Source organism: Rhinolophus ferrumequinum, chromosome 25 (assembly GCF_004115265.2).
Source record: "Rhinolophus ferrumequinum isolate MPI-CBG mRhiFer1 chromosome 25, mRhiFer1_v1.p, whole genome shotgun sequence".
NCBI lineage: Eukaryota > Metazoa > Chordata > Mammalia > Chiroptera > Rhinolophidae > Rhinolophus > Rhinolophus ferrumequinum.
In genome coordinates, this window is record NC_046308.1 from 19,318,076 (window position 1) to 19,337,655 (window position 19,580).

A 19,580-nucleotide genomic window follows, 5' to 3' on the forward strand; every position below is an offset into this window, starting at 1 on the left:
ATAGTGGTGTGCGGATCACTTATAATTCTTGTATATAAATTAAAAAGTAAAAGTATAAACTATAACTATAAAGCTATGTTAATAAATACAAAGTAGAAAAACATGTACTTTATGACATCAATAACAAAGTGAGGAAGGAGATGCAAAGGAGATGCAAAGGAGCAGAGTTTTTGTATGTGATTGCACTTAAGTTGTATCCTTAGCACCTTCAATCTTGTCTGAGAGGATAAAGGCCCCCTCCTTGTTTTCAAGGCAGGGATTCCTGGTCCAATTCCCTCCTACTTCCTCTAGAACTTTATGTCATCAGTCACTTCCCACACTAGTATCTGTAGTCACTCCTTTGCCAAAAGATTCTTCCCTGTTTACCAATATGGGTCTGTCTCCTCCAATGCAATCACCCTTCCATTTTTGGAAAAAATTTTACTTGGTGAGGGAGAAGACAATGATTAAACCATATTTAGAAAGAAAACCAGTAAAGTTTAAATCAAGAGCTAGAAATGAGTAGCTCAGTTTACATATTTCTATAGTAGTCAAGGTAAGAAGTAACTGGGACCTGAGATAGAATGGTGCCATGAGAATGAAAAGAGGGAATAATGGCAGAAAAGTTATGTAATTAAAACTGATAAACCTTGAGCAAACAAAACAGAAACAGGCTCATAGCTACAGAGAACAAACCAATGGTTGCTGGATGGAAGGGGAGTTAGGGGGATGGGTGAAAAAAATAAAGGGATTAAGAAGTATAAATTGGTACTTACAAAATAGTCAAGGGGATGTAAAGTACAGCATAGGGAATATAGTCAATACTATTGAAATAACCATGTATAGTGCTAGATGGGTACTAGACTAATCGGGGGGATCACTTCGTAAATTATATAAATGTCTAACCATTATGCTGTATACCTGAAACTAATATAAAATAATGCTGAATGTCAACTGTAATTGAAAATAAATAAATAAATAAAAACTGCTAAACCTTGGCAAGTGATTACATGTGAGATAGATGAAAAAGGAATAAAAGAGAATGGTTTTCAAGCAGAGACTTCTAGCCATGAATAACAAAGAATACAGATTTTACAGAATTTATTCAGGAAAGTCAGTAAACAAGCAACAACAAGTCCTGGAGAGGAGGAAAATCTGATTTCCAGAGTTGCCACACTATATTATTTTAAATGTCCAGTTTTCAATAAAAATTACAAGACATGCAAAGAAACAAGAAAGTACACACACACACACACACACACACACACACACACACAGCCAAGAGAAACTGTCCCTGAGGAAGCTCAAACATTGAACTTACTAGACAAAGACTTTAAATCTGCTTATAAATATGTTCAAAGAAGTAATGGAAACCATGGACTAAAGAACTAAAGGAAAATATAAGAATGTGTCACCAAACCACTGATTTGTACACTTTAAAGTAGTGAATTTTATGTCTATGTCAATAAAAAATACTCTTTAAAAAGAGGACGGTTTTCTGTATGCACATTATACTTGAATAAAAAGATTCACAGAAAAATACAATGGTTTCAAATTGGGATAAATGGAAAAAATAATACAATCAAAGAAATAGGAACTTGGCGTGCATCTTTTCAAACATCAACTCCATTATGTATAATGTGAACACGTCCCAGTTCATTGCTTGGATAATATTTTGGATTCTTTCAACAACATATGTGCATTCACTCAATATGTGTTTATTAAACATGTCCTATGTCTAGATACTTTCCAACAGATAAAGGGGATGGGAAATGCCCACAGGTTATTGATAAGGTCATACTTTTGAATTCTCCCAATGTCTCTTACTATAATACATCTTTCTGTGCTGTGTACTGATGTGACCAAGGTTAAGACAGCCCCTGGGATATTTCAGACTATGACTTGCACAGAAATCTGGCTTTCTGGGATAGTTTTCTTAGGTGTAAACCTCTAAATGATGCCTTCTTCCAATTCTTTCTCCTTCCATTCTTAAAGCTGTGTAAGTAATTTTCCTGTGATGTCTTACTCACTTTCCAGTTGTTTAATCTTTGTCTGGGTAGGAAGGAATTGGTTTGTGTTTGTTTGTTTAATGAGATGTTACGAAAGCCTGCCTCAGCTGTCTTATTATATTCAGATCATGCTAAGATCAGAAGTATTCTGAATCTTAAATTATGGATCTTCTTAATCAGAGGCCATTAGTACTTCCACACTTATCATTAGATGAGTATAAACTAAGGGGGGAAAAAAGCCCTTTTGGGGGCTGAGACAGCACTATGATCTCACAGAAGTTCTGTGCCATTTTTTTGGTAACTGTCATTTTCCAAGCATCAAAATGTATAGAAAGTAAAGAGCCTCAAAATATGGGCTGTCAGTAGTGTGGTAAATTTTGAACATTGCCTCGTCTCGGATCTCTGTGCAGATGTACGAAGTAGCAATCAAAGAAGGTCAGTTTAAAATCTATTTCATTTGAAACTTTTCTATTAAATGATAAGCATTAAGAGGAATAACGTCATTTAACATGTCACCAAAACTTCACACTCAGCAGAAAACCGAACCAAGTAGCCAAATAGAACATTTCTATAATGTTTGAGAATTCAGTACCTTCCGTGACCTCATTTCTTAGTGGGGGCACTCACGCAGGCCTATCATTGACATCTCCTGTCATTTCCAGTCCCAATTCATTAAACCCTAGGCTTTCCCCCAGAAACACGCAACCCACGTGGAGATTCTTCTGCCAGTAAGAAAAAATCAATTCGAAGGAGGCAGACATTGAAATGCAACTCTTCAGGGGGCATGAAGACATAATAAATTGCCACGTTCACATGGAATTATGTTTTGTAGGTTGACAGTGCGTAAGCAGAAGCACTATGAGCTCATATTTAGACCTTATAGTGGGAACTTATATCACATTGACTGGCTTCTCTTTGGCTGCCAAAGAATGGATCAAGTTCAGAAACTAAAGCCAAGTTGGCAATCCTTTATCTTTGCCTTTCTAACAAATATCCTAAATAAGTTAAGCAATATAGCAATTTACACAGAGGCTTGATTCAAAACTTCAGTTCTCTAAATCAGTTTGCCTTTCTTTCCTTCTCAGTAATACTTAAAATTTTAGGACCCCAGAGTCACATTCATAAACACATTTATAAACACCACTGACAAAAAAAAAAAAAAAGTCACATGGCTATTGCATGCCCCAATGTAGACGAGGATAAAATAACACCCTAATGCAGAAACAAGAAGGCTTGAAATAATGCAGCTAGCATGAAAAAGCCACCTTTGACTTAACCTTAGTGAGGAAGAAGACAAAGACGAAAAAAGACTCTTTTCAGCTCTTCTCTTAAACATAAGTGAGGCACTTGGGATTGCAAAGGCAACATTCAGCTTTCAGAAGCATATTACTGCCAGGAGTGGAAAGAAAGGATTTTACACCTCCTTTTCTTTCCTACTTCTAAAGCGGTTGGCAAATGTCTGCTTTTATTTGTCTGACGTAGTCTAACCATTGTCAAAGAACGAGCAAAGGAAATTTTATGCACATGCTGTCCTCCTAAAATGCCAACTCCTTTGTGCATCTGTCTTGATTCCCTATTCAGAATGCATAGCTTTCTTTCCTACATTATCATATAATTTATACCTCCATTAATATTTACAAACTATTTTCTATGTGAGTAATGTGTTTACAGATTTCCCTCTCTTACTAAACTGTAAACTTCCACAGCTTGGGGACCAAGTTGTTATCTCTCTGGTCCCCACAATGCCAAGCAGAGAGCTTTATAAATGGTAGGTGCAAAATAAATGCTTGATGAACGAATAAATATGGTTGTGTCTGCTTTATGATGACTGGAAATTATGATGATTTTAAGAGTTCTAATAAAAGTTGAATGCAAATAGGATAAAGAATCCATCCTTCCTCCTTAGCTGCTTCCTCCACCCCAATCTCCTTTCTCTGTATTTGGTATCACAATTGTATACTCCTACATTGAAGAGGGAGACACATCTAGAAATGTCCTCCTGGGAATATATTTTATATTCAATATGTCTATTTTGATAACCCTCAAGTAAACCATGTTTCGGAGAAGATTTCCAAAGTGAAACTGAACTTGATGGGGAAAGTTTCAATCAGTCAGACAAACGGTATCTCTACTTCGGGTGACACTGTGCTGTTAGATGCCTCAGAAGAAACTCCAAGATTCTAAAAGCTGACAGCAGGACTCCCTAAGACTCTACTAACAGGTATTGCCTATAGAAAATGATCAAGAAAGAAAGAACCTGAATTTCTTTTAACTGAGGAGGAAAAATGGTCTTTAGTTCTCAAAAAACAAGGGTGTAACTAGAGACCGATTAATGAAGCATGACAACCGTTTCAGGTATACAGAGTAAAATGAAACATGTCTCTAAAAAGAAAGGTCAACTTTAGGCAATGAAAGTCATCTCAAAGAAGACATTTTCCTCCTCTATTTTCATGTTTCACATTTTATAGGGTTTGGCAAAACTTTAACAACTGGTTATTTGAAAATTTCTACACAATGATCCATTTCTACCACAATGTACATTTTTTTCCTTCCAAAACAAACAAGATACATTGCTTTGACGGGCAGTTTCCAATTTCTCATCATTAAAAGGTACAAAAGAAGGTGGGAAATTGTCTGAATACCATACACCACTTTTGAGTTCATTAGGCCATTATCCCTATGACTGATTTAAACAAAAGATGAAGAGTACAAGCTCAAAAGCTTTTAGGTGACAGGAAGCAAGTCTTTGGCTTGGGATTTTTGTGTTTGAGTAATAAGGCAGGTTCACAGAAAGGTAATCAGAAACTGGACTGGCTGGAGATAAGAAAGAGCCTTGAAATGAGAGGTGTGAGACCATGCGTTGTGCTTGTGACGTGGTGTCTTAATAAGCTTGGGGACCTTGAGCAAATTACTTAAACTCTAATCTGTAAAGTAGGAGACTAGACTTTGATTATTTCTAAAGCCCCCTGTAGCATTATCAATTTTTAATAGCCTTTTCTTATTCCTTCAGTCATGGATTAGTTCATTCAATTATCTATTGGCATACCTTCAATGAACATAATACAGGGCAGTGTGTCCTCAAGGAGTTGATAAGTCAGTGGGCAAAATGAAGGCTTTACCCATGGCTCCTAGAAGAGGTGCTCATTCATCCATTCAAGTTCTAAACAAAGGTTACAAGGAAACCAGCAGGGAATGAGGATGGAAAGGATTACGAGAAACTCCATAGGAACTCTTAGAAGACAGGCTAATTTATGGTTTCAGTTCACCATGTTTACTGAGTGATCATTGTGTGCCAGGCTCTGTACTGGGCACTAGGAATCCTGCGGTGACTCTGACAGATCAGGTTTCTAATGAAGCTTACTTACATTCCAGGTGGGGTGGAGAAAGAAAAACAGGTTAACTAATAAATAGAACATAAAATCCAGATTTTATGTTCTATTTATAGGAAACGGAGTAATAATGAGAGAAGGAAACAGAGTAATAATGTGGGAGTAACTGTGTGGGGGGAGGAGGGGTTAGGGGGGATTGGGTGAACTTCCATTAGCATAGGGCAGAGGGGGAAGGCTCTTTGGAGATGGTGGTGGTTAACTGAGCTGAGACCTGAAGGCGGATGAGAATGGAGAGCCAGCATAGAAGGGCTACAGATCTAGCCAGAGGGACGCAGGTAAACGTTGGGTCTGGAAAGGGCTGGAGCAGAGAGACCATCTGTGTGGTTGGAGCTTAAAGAGCAGTTACTTCTGGAAAGCACAGGATTAAAGCCATTAGTCCTTAACTAAGGGTGATTTTGCCCCCCCCAGGGGACATTTGGCAATGTCTAAAGCCATTAGAGGTTGTCACGATTTGGGAGGTGGAGGGGTACTACTGCTGAGGTTGAGAAACCCTGCACTGAAGGAGTATTACAGCCCCAAATTTGGTTTTAGTCATTATGTTATAAACTCATGGTTTCACCAACTTGAATTTGCAGAAATAAAGTAAAAACTGGTTTAAAGTGGCCACTTCTTCATCCACTCTCTTAGGAAATCCCATGGCAGAGGTTCAAGGGACTTCACGAACCTTTGGAAAGCTTCACAGGGTAGGTACTAAGTTTGTACCTGAACACATGGGAAAGGATCTGAGGAGATTCACATCTAACCGCTCACTGGGGTTACCTCTGCGAAGGGACAGGGATTCGGGGCAGTGTAGGGAGGAGAACATATTCATGGTTTATTTGCATAACTACAAATTAATGTTAGAAACAATGCAAGGTTGGGTCCACGTATAGGGAAAAAGTGGAGATGCCCTCAACGACTGAACCGCTGTCCTCTGGAGGTTCCATCCCTCAGCGTTGATCCGACCCTCCAGACTCTGGCCTCCCCTGCCCCACGCAGCAGAGTGCCGACCTCAGGCCCGTCCGGGACCCGTGGCCCGGAGCCTTGGCTCGCCTCAACCCCCCAAGGTCCCTCGGCCTCTAATCCAGGCCCCTCCCCGCCCGCGAGGGCCTCCCCGCCACCGCCTCACCTCGGCGGGCAGGCGCCTCCTCTGGAAGCCCCGCGGCAAGCGGTCCTCGACGTACGGGTTGCCCAAGCGGAATACTCCGTCAGGGTCCTTGTGTAGCCCCGCGTCCCCGGTCCCCCGCGACGCCGCGAGCTCGGCGTGGGTCCCTCAGGCCGGGAGCGCGGGGCGAGCCCTCGGAAGGGAGGGAAGGGAAACCCCGCAGCACCGACGCAGCGCCGGCGGCGGAAGGGCAAATGGATTGGGAACTGAGGCCCCGCCGGGAGCACAGGCCGGGCGCTGAAGGGGCCGGGCCGCCAGGGGTTCATTAGCCGCCGCCCGCCCACTATTTGCATATTCATGAGGCGGACAGAGGATGGACGCCTGAGCAAGCCATAGGGGGTAACGAGTTATTCATGAGAAAGCTTTGCCCCGCCCAGGAAGACGTCGTTGATTATTCATGAGCCCGAGAGGCGGGTTTGGGCCGGAGAAGGCGTTGAATGCCGTCTGAGGGAGGCGTCGACGAGCTGAGGTGAGGGCTGACCAGACGCGAAGTTTCCAGAGAAAGAGAGTGCTTGAGGATTGTTAGTTCTCTAGTCTTACGTTGTTATTGTTTCATTTCTTTTTACTTGAGACTTTTAAGTTTGATTTGAAAGCATATCGCTGAGGACCGAGGTATTCTGAGGAGAAGCTTCGGGAAGGAGAGGGCTGAGGAGAAAGACAAGGGGGTAACATTCCCTCCCCCGCCCCCCAAAGCTTGACGATGAAAAATTTCACATATCCTGGGGGGTAGGGGAGAAACGTGGAGAGAATTGTCCTGGGAACACCCACATTGCCACTATCTAAGTAGCTTTTAAATTAGGGGAGCAGCAGCGGTAATGAGCCGCCACGCAGTTGGTGAGGCGGACGTGTATGGCCGAGAGTCGGCGGTGGAACTTTCGGGGATTATTTGAGCTAGGTCCGGTTTTCTCCAACCATTGAGATATTCTGCCAGAATCAATGCCTGGCACAGACTAAGAGGTGAGAGGTGGGTGTGAGTCCCCACGAATGACCTCTGCTTTACCCAGGATTTGCCATTTAATCTCTGTGGACTTTAGATCCCCAAACAGTACAGGGGAAAGAGTGTCTTGAAACTCAAGATGAAGCAATCATCAAAATGTGTTCAAGTGTGCAGAGCATTGGACGGAGTGTGCCGTACATCATGTACTTGGCTGGTGGGACGGGGCCGAGGGGGCCGCGGGGTGGGGGGGCTGGAAGTATGGTTCTTGCTTTTAAATGAATTTTAATCTAATTAGTACGATCATCTAATTTCTCCCCCATTGGACCATAAATCTCTTGAGATGTGAACAATATTTTACATCTTTGTAATCCTACACGAAGCCTGGCACTTTGTAGTTGCCCAGTAAATGTTGAATGAATGAATAATTGAAGTAGCATGAAGATAGTAAAACACCAAGAGCATGAACAAATACCCGGTTAATATAGTGGAAACCATTTACTCGGAGGGAGCGTAGTTAGGGGAATTACCTGGGGCAAATGAGATTCGTTAAAATGGGGAATAATAATTTATGGAAGCAAACTCTGTAAAATCTGAGTCACTGGGTGATCTTTGGCAAACCAAGCCCCCTTGGTGGACTTCACTTTCCTCTTCTTTGTAGTTTTATATTTTACATTTAAATTCATGATCCATTTGAGTTAATATCTGTATATGGTATGAAATTTAGGTTGAGGTTCGTTTATTTTTTGCCCATGGATGTCCCATTGCCCTAGCACCATTTGTTAAAAAGACGATCCTTCCTGCACTGCATTGACTTTCCTTTTCTTTAAATGAGGGAATTGGATTAGTTATAGAGAAATGTCTCCTCTCCCTTCCAATTCTGTTGTGAAATCCATTTATGTTGACATGCACTTCCTTTAAGTAAAGCCGTTCTTCATGTCATGCACGTGTAAGGAAGGTCACATAGCTACATTTTAGAATCCAGCAATTGGATATTGTTTACTCAAGAGAAAGGAGATTTTCTTGTTTTTAAAAAAAAAGCGTTGTGGAAGATTGGGAAAGATGGGTGTAGAGAGTTAGGAAATCAACTATTATTGTCTTTGGAGAAACATAGTAAAATTTTGGTTTTGCTTCACTCAGAATAGCCAAAAAAAACAAAAACAAAAAACATGGCTTGGGTCTTCATAAACTAAACAACAGCTGATTTATCTTAAACTGGCTCTTGGATTCACAAATAAAAGGGTAAAATAGTAATTGTGTCACCATTTTAAATAGGCAATTGAAATGTAGGTCAAGAGGTAAGCCCAGAGTGAGTCTTTGTTTGCGAAACCATAGAAATCTTGCCTCTTTCTGAAGAAGATCATAATCCTTGACACAGAGTGACATATCAAGCATAAGAGAGAATGAATGGTATTGATGCCCTGTAAAGTTTCAGATGTTTGTGGATCCTGTAGGCAAGCAAATATGAGTGAGAGACATTGGAAAATTGGAGTTCTGTTGTTAAAATCCTTAGTTATGAAATCTCTCCTAGGTTTTTTGGTAACAAGTTAGAACAAGGTGATAAAAAAAAATCAGCTCTTCTCTAAGAGTGAATGATCTGTAGAGTCATAACTCCTGGGGCTGTCAGCTTGTGAGCTTTCAAAATTAAGCAGTTTGTACTTGAAGAGGAGACCTGCTCAAAGGGCAAACAACATTAGTAACAGAATAGTTAGAGGTTAAAAGGAACCTGCTTTAAAAAAAAAAATTATTCAGATCTTTTTTGCCTTCCTGAAGCAAGCTCATTCTAGAACACCATAGAGACATTACCATGTTTAGACATGAGCAAGCAAGCCCAACAACTGATAACGGTGCTAGTAGTGCATCATTTTAGATGGAATGAAAGCAAAAGGGAATTTCATTTGGGGGAGTCATTGTAGAAAAACCCCTGTATTGTGAGTCAAAATTTCTTGAGTTTTATTCTCAGTTCTGCCTCTTAAGTGGTTGATTGACCCTAGGTAAGTCAATTGACTTCTCTGGACCTTGATTTCCTTATCTAGAAAATTAGGTGTTTAGACTAGATGACATGTAAAGTTCTTTCTACTTTTAAAATTCTGTGATTCTTTTCTAGACTCTTAATTCTTTCTTGTTCCCATAATGCTTCTCTGTAGACTCAGCAAATATTTTTTGAGCATCTACAAACTTTGTTCCAGTACTATGATGGTGCTGAGGATTCAAGAATAAGCTAAACCAGACACAAAAGGTCACATATTATATGATTCCATTTATATGAAATGCCCAGAATAGGCAAATCCATAGAAATTAAAAAGTAAATTAGTGGTTTCAAAGGGTCAGGGGGAAGGGAGAATGGGGAGGGATTTTGTTAATGGGTTTGGAATTAGATAGTAGTGATGGTTTTGAAACTTTGTGAATACACTAAAACTCATTGAATTGTTTTTTAAAATACAAGCTGAAAAAAGTTTTTTTTTTAACTTTAAAAAATAAAGAATGAGCTAGACAGACGCAGCTTTGCTCTCACATTTGCCTGCAGTAGGATGTGGTAGATGTATAAATGCAATCAATGTACAGCATATATTACAATGGGTATGTAACCTGGATTTGGTGGGAGTGGTCAATCAGGAAATAATTCCTTGAGAAAATTATACTAAGCCATGTCTAGGAGATGAGTAGGAATTGGGAACAGAGGAGAATGTTTCAGGCAGAAGGAATATTACAAAAGCCTGAAAGCTGGAGAGTTCTTTAGGGTAATTAAGGCAGATAAAAATAGTGGATGCATAAAAGTGTAAGGGAAAATGGTTAGAGATGTGGCTAAGGAAGCTTGAGCCAGATCTTGAAATGATGTAAGGAGTTTGGATTTTATCCTGAGGGCAGTGGGAAGCCACTGAAGTATTTCAATCTAAGAAATTACATGATCAAGTTTGTAATTCAAAAAGAAAGAACAGACCGGAGAAGGGTAAGACCAGTGCCAGGCAGACAAGTGATTTGTAGCAGTCCAGGTAAAAGATGAGACTGATCCAATCTCAAGCAGAGATGGCAACAATGTAAATAAAGTGAGGAGTGGACATTTGAGCAATATTAAGGAGACTGGATATGGGAATGATTGGGGGGTGAGGGGTTGTGGTCAGAGTTGAATCATAGTTTTTAGGCCTGAGCAACTAGGAATTCGACGATGTCATTCACTAAGCTAGGGAACAGAAATAGGTTTGGGGGAAAAGAATTCACATTTGGATGTGCTGGGAACATCAACGTCTCATAGACAGTTAGAGGTATAGATCTGTAACTTCCCACTGAGACCTGGGCTGGTGATATACGTATCAGACATTAGAATAGAAATAGTAATTGAAATAATGGGGATGTTATTTGTACATCCAAGGAGTGTACTTAGAAGGAAAAAAAGAAGAGGTCCTAGGACAGAACTCTCAAAAACACAAAAAGCTAAAAACTGGCAGGGAAAAAGGTCTGAGGAGAACAATGAAAAGGCACAACTGGGAGGCTGGAAGAAAACCAGGAGTTTGAATACTAATATATTATAAGATTTAAAAAAAATAAACATGCTTTGTTACATGTAATGAAATGTATGTGTCAGACAGTGTTACAAATGCCTGACAAAGAATGACTCATTTAGTCCGGCCAACAACCTTATGAAGTAGGTACTATTACTATCCTTATTTTACAGGTGGGGAAACTGAGGCACACCACTTGCCTAAGATGAGAGTAAATTGCAGACTGAGATTTGATCCTAGGTAGTTTGGCTCCAGAAGAGTCCATGTGCTTAACCACTATGCTGTGCTACCTCTCCAGATAAACACTTGCCTGGATAAATACTAGAAAAGCCCTGAAAAGTTGGATTTATTGTCTCCATTTTACAAAAAAGAAACTGAGGCCCAGAGAGATTAAGTAATTTGATCAAGTCACAGAGCTACTAGGTAGTTGAGCAGAATTTGAACCTAGGGTTCTTAACTCGAAACCTTCTTTATATTAGATTATACTGCTGGTTATTTTTTTCTGTATATATACATATGTGTATATAAAATTTAACTTTATTTTATAAGTGTTAATTTCTCAAGTATTTATCAAATGCTAATAGTGACTGGCATTAAAATCTTTTTCAAAGGCAAGTGCCCTGGATGTTTCAGTTTTCAGTGATAATATCGATTAAATCCAGGTTATCCATATATTCCAAAAATATGGATGTAGTAATGCATTGGGTTCTAATTAGCTGATACTATTTTCAGGGTTTTGATTCTCTAGAAATACCATCAGAATGTCTTATGATCATAGAGAAATTAAAAAAAAACAACAATGTGGAAAGCTATTTAAAAAGCATTATTCCTCTTGTTTATTGTCTCTAAGACTAATAATTACTACCCCAGTAGAAGATAGTTTATCATGTTTTAATGGGCCAGAACTAGAACTTAAACTCTTGTAGTTATTTTTTCCGTTTTATTTCTTGAAGTTGTAAGGGAGACAATTGATTTGTTGAGTCAGATTTAAAGGTTATACTCAGAAATGAAGGTTATACTCTGAAGTCAAGAGAAGATAGTTTGGAATCTTTAAGAACCAAAAGACTGTTAGGTGGTTTTCAGTCTCATGTAAAATATTGTTAGAGTGTCCCCTAGTGCTGCTCTGAAAAAGTAGTTTGAGAGAAATTAAATATTACCTGTTTATAATCTCTATCACCACCTTGTGGCCTCAAATAATTCTGCCCTCTTTTATTTGCAAAATCTTCCAGAATCTTACATTAATATATATCCACAAAAACAGGTCACAAATATCCTGGGTTATCCAGAATTTCTTTAAATGGATTATTTTACAAATATTTGGTCAGGACTCTATAACACCTTGTGAAGAAGCCACAGCTTAAATTAAATCAAGGCCTCTGAAAAGAAAAAGGGAAATTTGCTCCTTTTAATGTTAGTGAAGCATTGGAAGTAAAAACTATTTTAAACATTAATTTTTTTATTGTAGTAAAATGTATGTAACAAAATTGACCACCTCAACCATTCTCAAGTGTCAATTCAGTGGCACTAAGTTCATTCACAGTGTTATACAACCATCACCACTATCATTTCTAGAAATTTCTCATCATCCTGAACAGAAACTTTGTACCCATTAAACCCCCCTTCCTTTCACCATCTAGCCCCTGGTAACTTCTATTCTACTTTCTGACTCTATGGATTTGACTATTTTCCTCTAATAAGCGGAATTATACAGTATTTTTCCTTTTGTGTTTGGCTTATTTCACTTAGCATAATTTTATCCAGGTTGCAGCATGTATCAGAAATTAATTCCTTTTTAAAGGTGAATAATTTTCCATTGTATAAACCACATTTTTTTTAATGGACATTTGGGTCGTTTCCACCTTTTGGCTATTATGATAAATAATACAGCTGTGAACATTGGTGTACAAGGATCTGTTTGAATCCCTGATCTCTTTTCTTTTGGGTATATACCTAGAAGTGGAATTGCTGGGTAATATGTAATTGTTTAACTTTTTGGGGAACTGCCATACTGTTTCCATAGCAGCTGTACCATTTTACATTCCCACCAGCAGTGAACAAGGATTCCAGTTTCTTCACATCCTTAGCAACACTTGTTATTTTCCATTTTTTTGAATAGCCATTGTAATGGGTGGGAAGTGTAAAGATTAACTTTTGAATTGACTTTGAAAATCAATTACACCATGAAGTTAATTCAAGAAATGTTTTGAGCTGCTACTATGTACAAAGCACTGTTACACTCTGAGGGAATAATATAGATGAGAAAAATATATTATTGAGTTATTAAGTGATTTACAATTTATTTTTCTCCTCCAAATGTATTTGGGAACAAGTGGGTCAACTTAAATTTTCATTGGGTGTTTGGGAAAACTAATCCAGAGACGTTATGCCAAATTTATAGAAAATTGGTAGTGGAGATAAAAATGTTTATTAAAGTAATTTTCTAAAAAATGTAGCCAAATGCTATATTCTTTGGAAAATTCACAATAAGGGTTGTTAGGCAAGATCTCTTATTAATTTGTTATTTTTTTTTTTGCAGATTAGACTTATTAAAATAATCCTGACACGTTACTATAATGGCCACAGCTCAGCTCTCTCACTCTATCAGAAGTCACAAGGCACCTAAGGTATTTATTAAGAATTAAAAGAAAATTGATGACCATTTAGCGAGTTAGTTCAGAATCATGACTTTAATCTTTGGTGTTTTTTTTTTGTTTAATTGGCACATACTATGCTGGCAGGGTATGTCTACATTTTAACTGTCTAATGGACTGAGGATTTTCAGAAAATTAGAATAGATTTTAAATTAGAATAGATTAGAATCTATTTTGTAGATTCCTACAAAATAATTTACTGGGTGCTTGTTTCATATTTATATATTTAGATTTTCTAGGGTAAAAGAAAATAGATGTTTAAAGAGAATGGTTCTTTGTTGACATTCACTTCCTGAAGCAATTACAACATGATGTAATTGTAAGAAATGAAGGAGAGAGCACTGAGAAAAACTTGGATGCTGGGTCCCTGGGGAAGCATGCCAGGGCTAGGCAACCTTGCTGGGTTCACCTGTGCAAATTTATCTTGTTCCATGACATTCATTAATGAATCACTTATTTATTCATTGAGAGCTCAAAATCATATTGTATATACAAGTATGTAATGCTGTGTTATCCTCTGAAAGAATAGAAAAACAAGAATCTTCATCTTCCAGAAATTTATAATCTGGTTAAATTAAGATTTGCAGGAGTTCAGTCAATATACAAAGTCATATATGCATTACATATATGTGGAAAAGAGTAAAGCAACACAAATTATAGGAATTTAGAGATTTTTGTTTAGAATGATTTGTATATTCCTCATGAAGAAGACGGGACTTAAGGTGGACCTTGAATAATGAAAATGATTTGGACAGTGGAGAGAGAAGAGAATTGCATGAGGAAAACCTAGCATATGCCTTGGCTCAGAATGAAAAATCAGCATGGCATATTTCAGAGAATAATGAAGAACCCCATCCTGACTGGAGTGGAGTATCATGTTGAACAGAAGTAGGAAACAAAATTGAATAGGAACTTTGGGGACAAAATATTACGGATCTGAAAAGCCAAGCTAAGGAATTTATGCTTTATTCTGCAATCAATGGAAAGTCAGCAGGTTTGATCAGGAGAGTGAATAAAATAATTGTTTTAGGAATATTAAGCTGTAGCAAGAAGGAGGAAAGATTGAAGTTGAAGAGAATTAGGCAGAGAGAAAGCAGTCATTTTTCTGGCTTGAATTCTGTATACTCATCAAGCAGGCTCCTTATCTTACTTAATTTTCTAAGTGTGCTTCCTTCCTGGAGAGAAAATGCTGAGATGGGTATATGAATTGCAATCAACTTGCAGTTATTTTTCTCACTGTAAATTAACAAATTGACCTTTTGATATATACAGATCTTTGTAGTTTGGACCAGGTGAGCTACTTCTCCCAGTAAATTTTAAGTGATTATATGATTTTGCTATTTAACACTTAAAACAACAATAATAACTATAAAAGCTAACATTTATTCAGCATTTACCATGTGTTGGGCACTGTGTCAAGGGCTTTATATTATTATTTCAATTAAACCTTGCAATAAGGAGGAAACTGAAGCTCAGAGAAGTAAAGTAACTTGCCTTGGGTCACATAACTTGACAGCTAAGCTGTCAAACATCTCTTATATCATTAACACACTATCTTATTAAAATAACTTATAATAGTGGTTTTTCTTATTATTAAGCAATAGTATTTTTATGTACTAGACATTTAAAGTATTAGACCAGCTGAGCTGATAGAAAAATCCCTGGAGTACAGAGAAGTAACAGAACTCTAGGGTCCTTTTTAACCATTCATCTTCATTACAACAAATGGGCTTTTAGATTCTATATTTAAAGTAAATGTCTTTATACCTTCAGGTTATTTAATTTTACAAATGATTATTACTCAAGTATTACCTCTAAGTTTTGTCGTGTTTTCAATAGCTTACTAAATGTATGTCATGCAAGCTATTACCCAGTTACCCAAAAGAACCTTGATGTCTTAGGATCTATGGGCACAAAGATCAAAGAGCTATTTTCTGTAAAATTTTACACACACGCGCGCGCACACACACACACACACACACACACACCACACACCACATGCCCACCTAATTCTTCTTCAGCTTTAACTTTTCCTACTTCTGCTATAGCTTGATATTCCTAAAACAATTATTTGACTCGCTTACCAGATCAAACCTGCTGAATTTCCATTGATTGCAGAATAAAGTATAAATTCCTTAGCCTGGCTTTTAAGATCCATATTAATTTTTCCCTGAAGTTCCTGTCATACATGCAAAAGTAATAATTTTATTATATACTTTTTAACAACTGAATATAATATGGTTTGATAAATGATAATTTATTGCTACTATATAGTACACCAAAGAAGATGCAGCTTATGTAGTAAAATTATGTGCAGAATGCCCAAAAGACATTCTTGAACCAGAGCTAGATATAAAAAAAGCTTTTGGGGAGTTCTTTTTCGCATAGAGTCATATTTAAGTAACAGAATTATTAAAACTTCAACAATTGAAACTGTGCAATAGAGTAAAAGATGCCTGAATTTGAGTAAGGCAATCAAAAACTTACCATTCTGACCTCTAACAGCATAGATTAGTTTCACCTGCTTTTGTACTTTAAATAAATGAGTTCATACAGTAGTACTCATTTGTATCTGGTTTATTTTGCTCAGCTTTATGTGTGAGAGTCATTTATATTGTTAAGTATCGTTGTAGATCATTCATTCTCATTGCTGGATAGTATTCTATTGTGGAAATATACCACAATTTGTTCATCCATTCTCTCGTTGATGGGCATTTGGGTAGTTTCCAGTTTGGGACTATTATGAATAAAGCTGTTATGAACATTCTGTTGGTGAGCATATGTGCACAAATATGTTGAGTGTATGCCTACAAGTGGAATATGGGTCATAGGATATGTGTATATTTAACTTTAGTAGATACCACAAAGCAATTTTCCAAAGAGGTTGTACCATTTGCACTCCTACAACCAGTGTGTGAAATCTTTGATTGATTCATGTCCTTGTCAACATTTGGTATTTTTTGATTTTTAAAAATGTTAGCCATTTTGATGGGTGTGTAGTGTTATTTCATTGTGATTTTAATATGCATTTTCTTGAAGTTTGAGTACTTTTTCATTGTTTATTGATTGTTTATTTGCATGTCATGTTTTGCAAAGGGTCTGTTCAGGTCTTTTGCCCATTTTCCTTTTCCATTGTCTTTTTCTTAGTGAATTTTAGGAATTCTCTGTACATTCTGGATATCAATTCTGTGTCAGCCATATGTATTATTTAGATTATCTTCTCCCACTCTTGAGTTGTCTCTTTGCTCTTTTTCCCCCCTTTTTCTGCCTCCCCCTGCCCCCACTCCGGTTCAAGCCGTTGTTTCTCAGTCTAGTTGTGTAGGACACAGCTCCCTGGCCCATGCTGGTATTATGAGCCTTGCGCTGCCCCCGGCTGAGGCAGTCGGTTGCCAGTCATTGGTGGGCCTCTCATAGCAACTCTCACCAGCTGCCGGCCACTCACGCTGGCTGCCGGCCACACTGGCTGCTCCTGACGGCACACAGCAGCCCACGGCAGCACATAGCAGCCGGCGGCAGCTCACGCCGACCTCTGGCTGCTCACAGCACCTCAGCTCCCAGGAGAGCTGTTGTTCACAATCTTAGCTGTAGAGGGCGCAGCTCACTGGCCCATGTGGGAGTCAAACCAACGACCTAGGCATTAGAAGCACTGAGCTCCAAACACCTGAGCCGCTGCGCTGGCCCCTGCCCCCGCCACCCTTGCTTTTAATAGTGTATTAATGAACATAAGTTTAATATAGTCTAATTCATCAATATTTGGAAAATACTTTAAAACTGTAATGTATTGACAGAACACCAGCTGGACTTCATGAGACATATTTTGTGCCTGGATTAAAGAAGACAACAAAAAGCAGTCTCATAGACTAATTAATTGTGACAAAAATTATCACATTTTAATTTTTATGTTAATACAGGTACACAATAAACATTGAATGGTATGGCAAACATATGTTGAAATGATAACTCAAAACAAATTATCAGCAAAATCCTGTATGCAAGATGTCTCTTAGTTGGTAGACACCTCTTACATAGTGAAGTAAAATTCATGTACCTATCATTCTCTTACGACATTCCTAATATGGTAGACTATTTCTTAAGTCAGACTATCCAATCATTTAAGAACAACTGTATAAATTGTTTAGTATGTCACACAAACACACACACACAAACTTTGGAAAGAAACTATTGTTAGCATTGATACTTTTTATAGAACACTATCTGATATCTTACAGAACCTTAGTGTTCTACAGAACTCCAGCTTAAGCAAAGAACAAAGGTGTAGTGGAATAATAGATGAATAGTATTTCCACATGGCTAAAGAGTAGGGTTCATAGGGGAGGATAAGGGAAAAGGGACAGAGACGAGTGGGTGGGAAAGGCAGGAGAGCTAGGCAAGGATAAGATTTAGACAGCTCTCAGATGCCACACTAAGGTACTTGAACTCTGTACTGTGTGAACACTGGGAGAGTCCTAAGATCTGTATTCTTTAAAGTTAATAATGACTATATGAAGGACAGATGGAATGGAAGGAACTGTTGGCAGGGAGATCAGGGACTACTGCAGTAATATAGGGGAGAAGTAAGTATGTCCTGAGCCAAGACAGTGGCAGTGAGAAGGGAAAAGAAAGCACAGATTTGAGAATTCTTCTAGAGAGAATTACTAGAATTTAGTGATTGGATGTGGGGTATGAAGGAGAGAGAAGCCAAAGAGGACTCTACTTCTAGCCTGGATGATTGGAGTGATGCTGATTCATTTGTCTGAGAATGAAACGTGGGATCAGGTTTCAGTCAGTGGTGATAGAGATAAACTGAGTTTGAGGGTCTACAAAGTGGTCTCGGTGCAGATGATCAGAAAACAAAAACATAGAAGTGGGGCTCAGAACGGAAGTGAGGACTCAAAGGCTTCTCCATATAGGCTGTGGCGGAAGCTGTGAGACTAGATGAGATTTCCCAAGAAGAGAGAGCTATGAAAAGAGAAAAGGACTGAAGACAGAATCTTGAGATGGGACCAACATTTAAAGGGCAGAAAAACTGGAAAAAATAAGAGGTTGAGATAGATATGGAGGGATAGGTGAAAACCCCACTCCCCCACTCCACGCCCCCCCAAAATATTATGGTAGCTGAGAGAGAAGAGGGAGAGTGTAGACAAGTGTCAAGCACTGCAGAGAAGCTAGTTACATAGCACCAGGACCGAGAAGAGGTCAACGATAGCATGTGCTGGGTGACTTTGGAGAGAATAGTATAGAGTGGATGTAAAGTGGGGGTAAAGACAGATTGCAGTGGGTTCTGATGAGTGTGTGAAAGGGAAGAAGATTATATAACTAGAGTAAAACTCCAGTTTTGCCTCAAATCCGTGGATCATTTTGAAATAAATTATATTAGTCTTGAATTACTTGGGTAACTGTCTTTCTCCTCTGCTTCACCTATGAAAATGTAAATTTAATATAATATTCAAAGCCTGTTTCCTTCTGATTACCTGTGAAGGTGTCAGATTTGAAGTCTTGAAAAATCTTCCCATTATATCTGTGCTAATGGCATCATGAACTGATTATATTAAAGAATGCTAACCTTTTTCGTCTTTGTTTTTTTCCAGGAAACAATTTTCCCATCCCAAATTACTAATGAGCATGAGTCATTGATAATGGTGAAGAAACTTTTTGCTACTTCTATCTCATGTATAACATATTTAAGGGGACTGTTTCCAGAGAGCTCTTATGGAGAACGCCATTTGGATGGTAAAGTTTAACTAAATGGTTACTTGGCTGTTGCAGTCCTTTTCTCTATTTGGCAGGAGTAGACCTTTAATTTCTCACAGTGTGCTAATTCCAAATCATGGGCTTCAAGATCAATTTGCTAATTCATTTTTCATTTTAATTTCACTATGTTTAGTGGTTTTACTTATAGGAACCATTAGTTCCTGGCTAGATACCAAATGACAGACTAAGGAGAAAAGAAATCTGTGTGGACAAGCCCAATAAT

At 38.3% G+C, this 19,580-nt stretch overlaps 1 protein-coding gene and 1 long non-coding RNA gene across 7 annotated transcripts in view; one reads left to right on the forward strand and one right to left on the reverse strand.

The window, feature by feature from the left end:
• LOC117017460 (uncharacterized) overlaps positions 1-6,742 on the reverse strand; it is a 28,116-nt gene extending 21,374 nt beyond the window's left edge. For both annotated transcript variants that reach the window (XR_004422086.1, XR_004422085.1), the window contains exon 1: positions 6,486-6,742. This is a non-coding gene — a long non-coding RNA (uncharacterized LOC117017460). The remainder of the gene's footprint in view (positions 1-6,485) is intronic.
• Positions 5,470-19,580, forward strand: part of HORMAD2 (HORMA domain containing 2) — a 72,296-nt gene continuing 58,185 nt past the window's right edge. For 2 of the 5 annotated variants that reach the window (XM_033097675.1, XM_033097680.1), the window contains exons 1-3: positions 6,923-6,990; positions 13,492-13,579; positions 19,195-19,336. In XM_033097675.1, the coding sequence (XP_032953566.1) occupies positions 13,529-13,579; positions 19,195-19,336 (193 nt within the window). In that variant the 5' untranslated portion in view covers positions 6,923-6,990; positions 13,492-13,528. Of the gene's footprint in view, positions 6,061-6,922; positions 6,991-13,491; positions 13,580-19,194; positions 19,337-19,580 lie in introns of those variants that run through there. The other 3 variants (XM_033097678.1, XM_033097676.1, XM_033097679.1) reach the window with 3 other exon arrangements.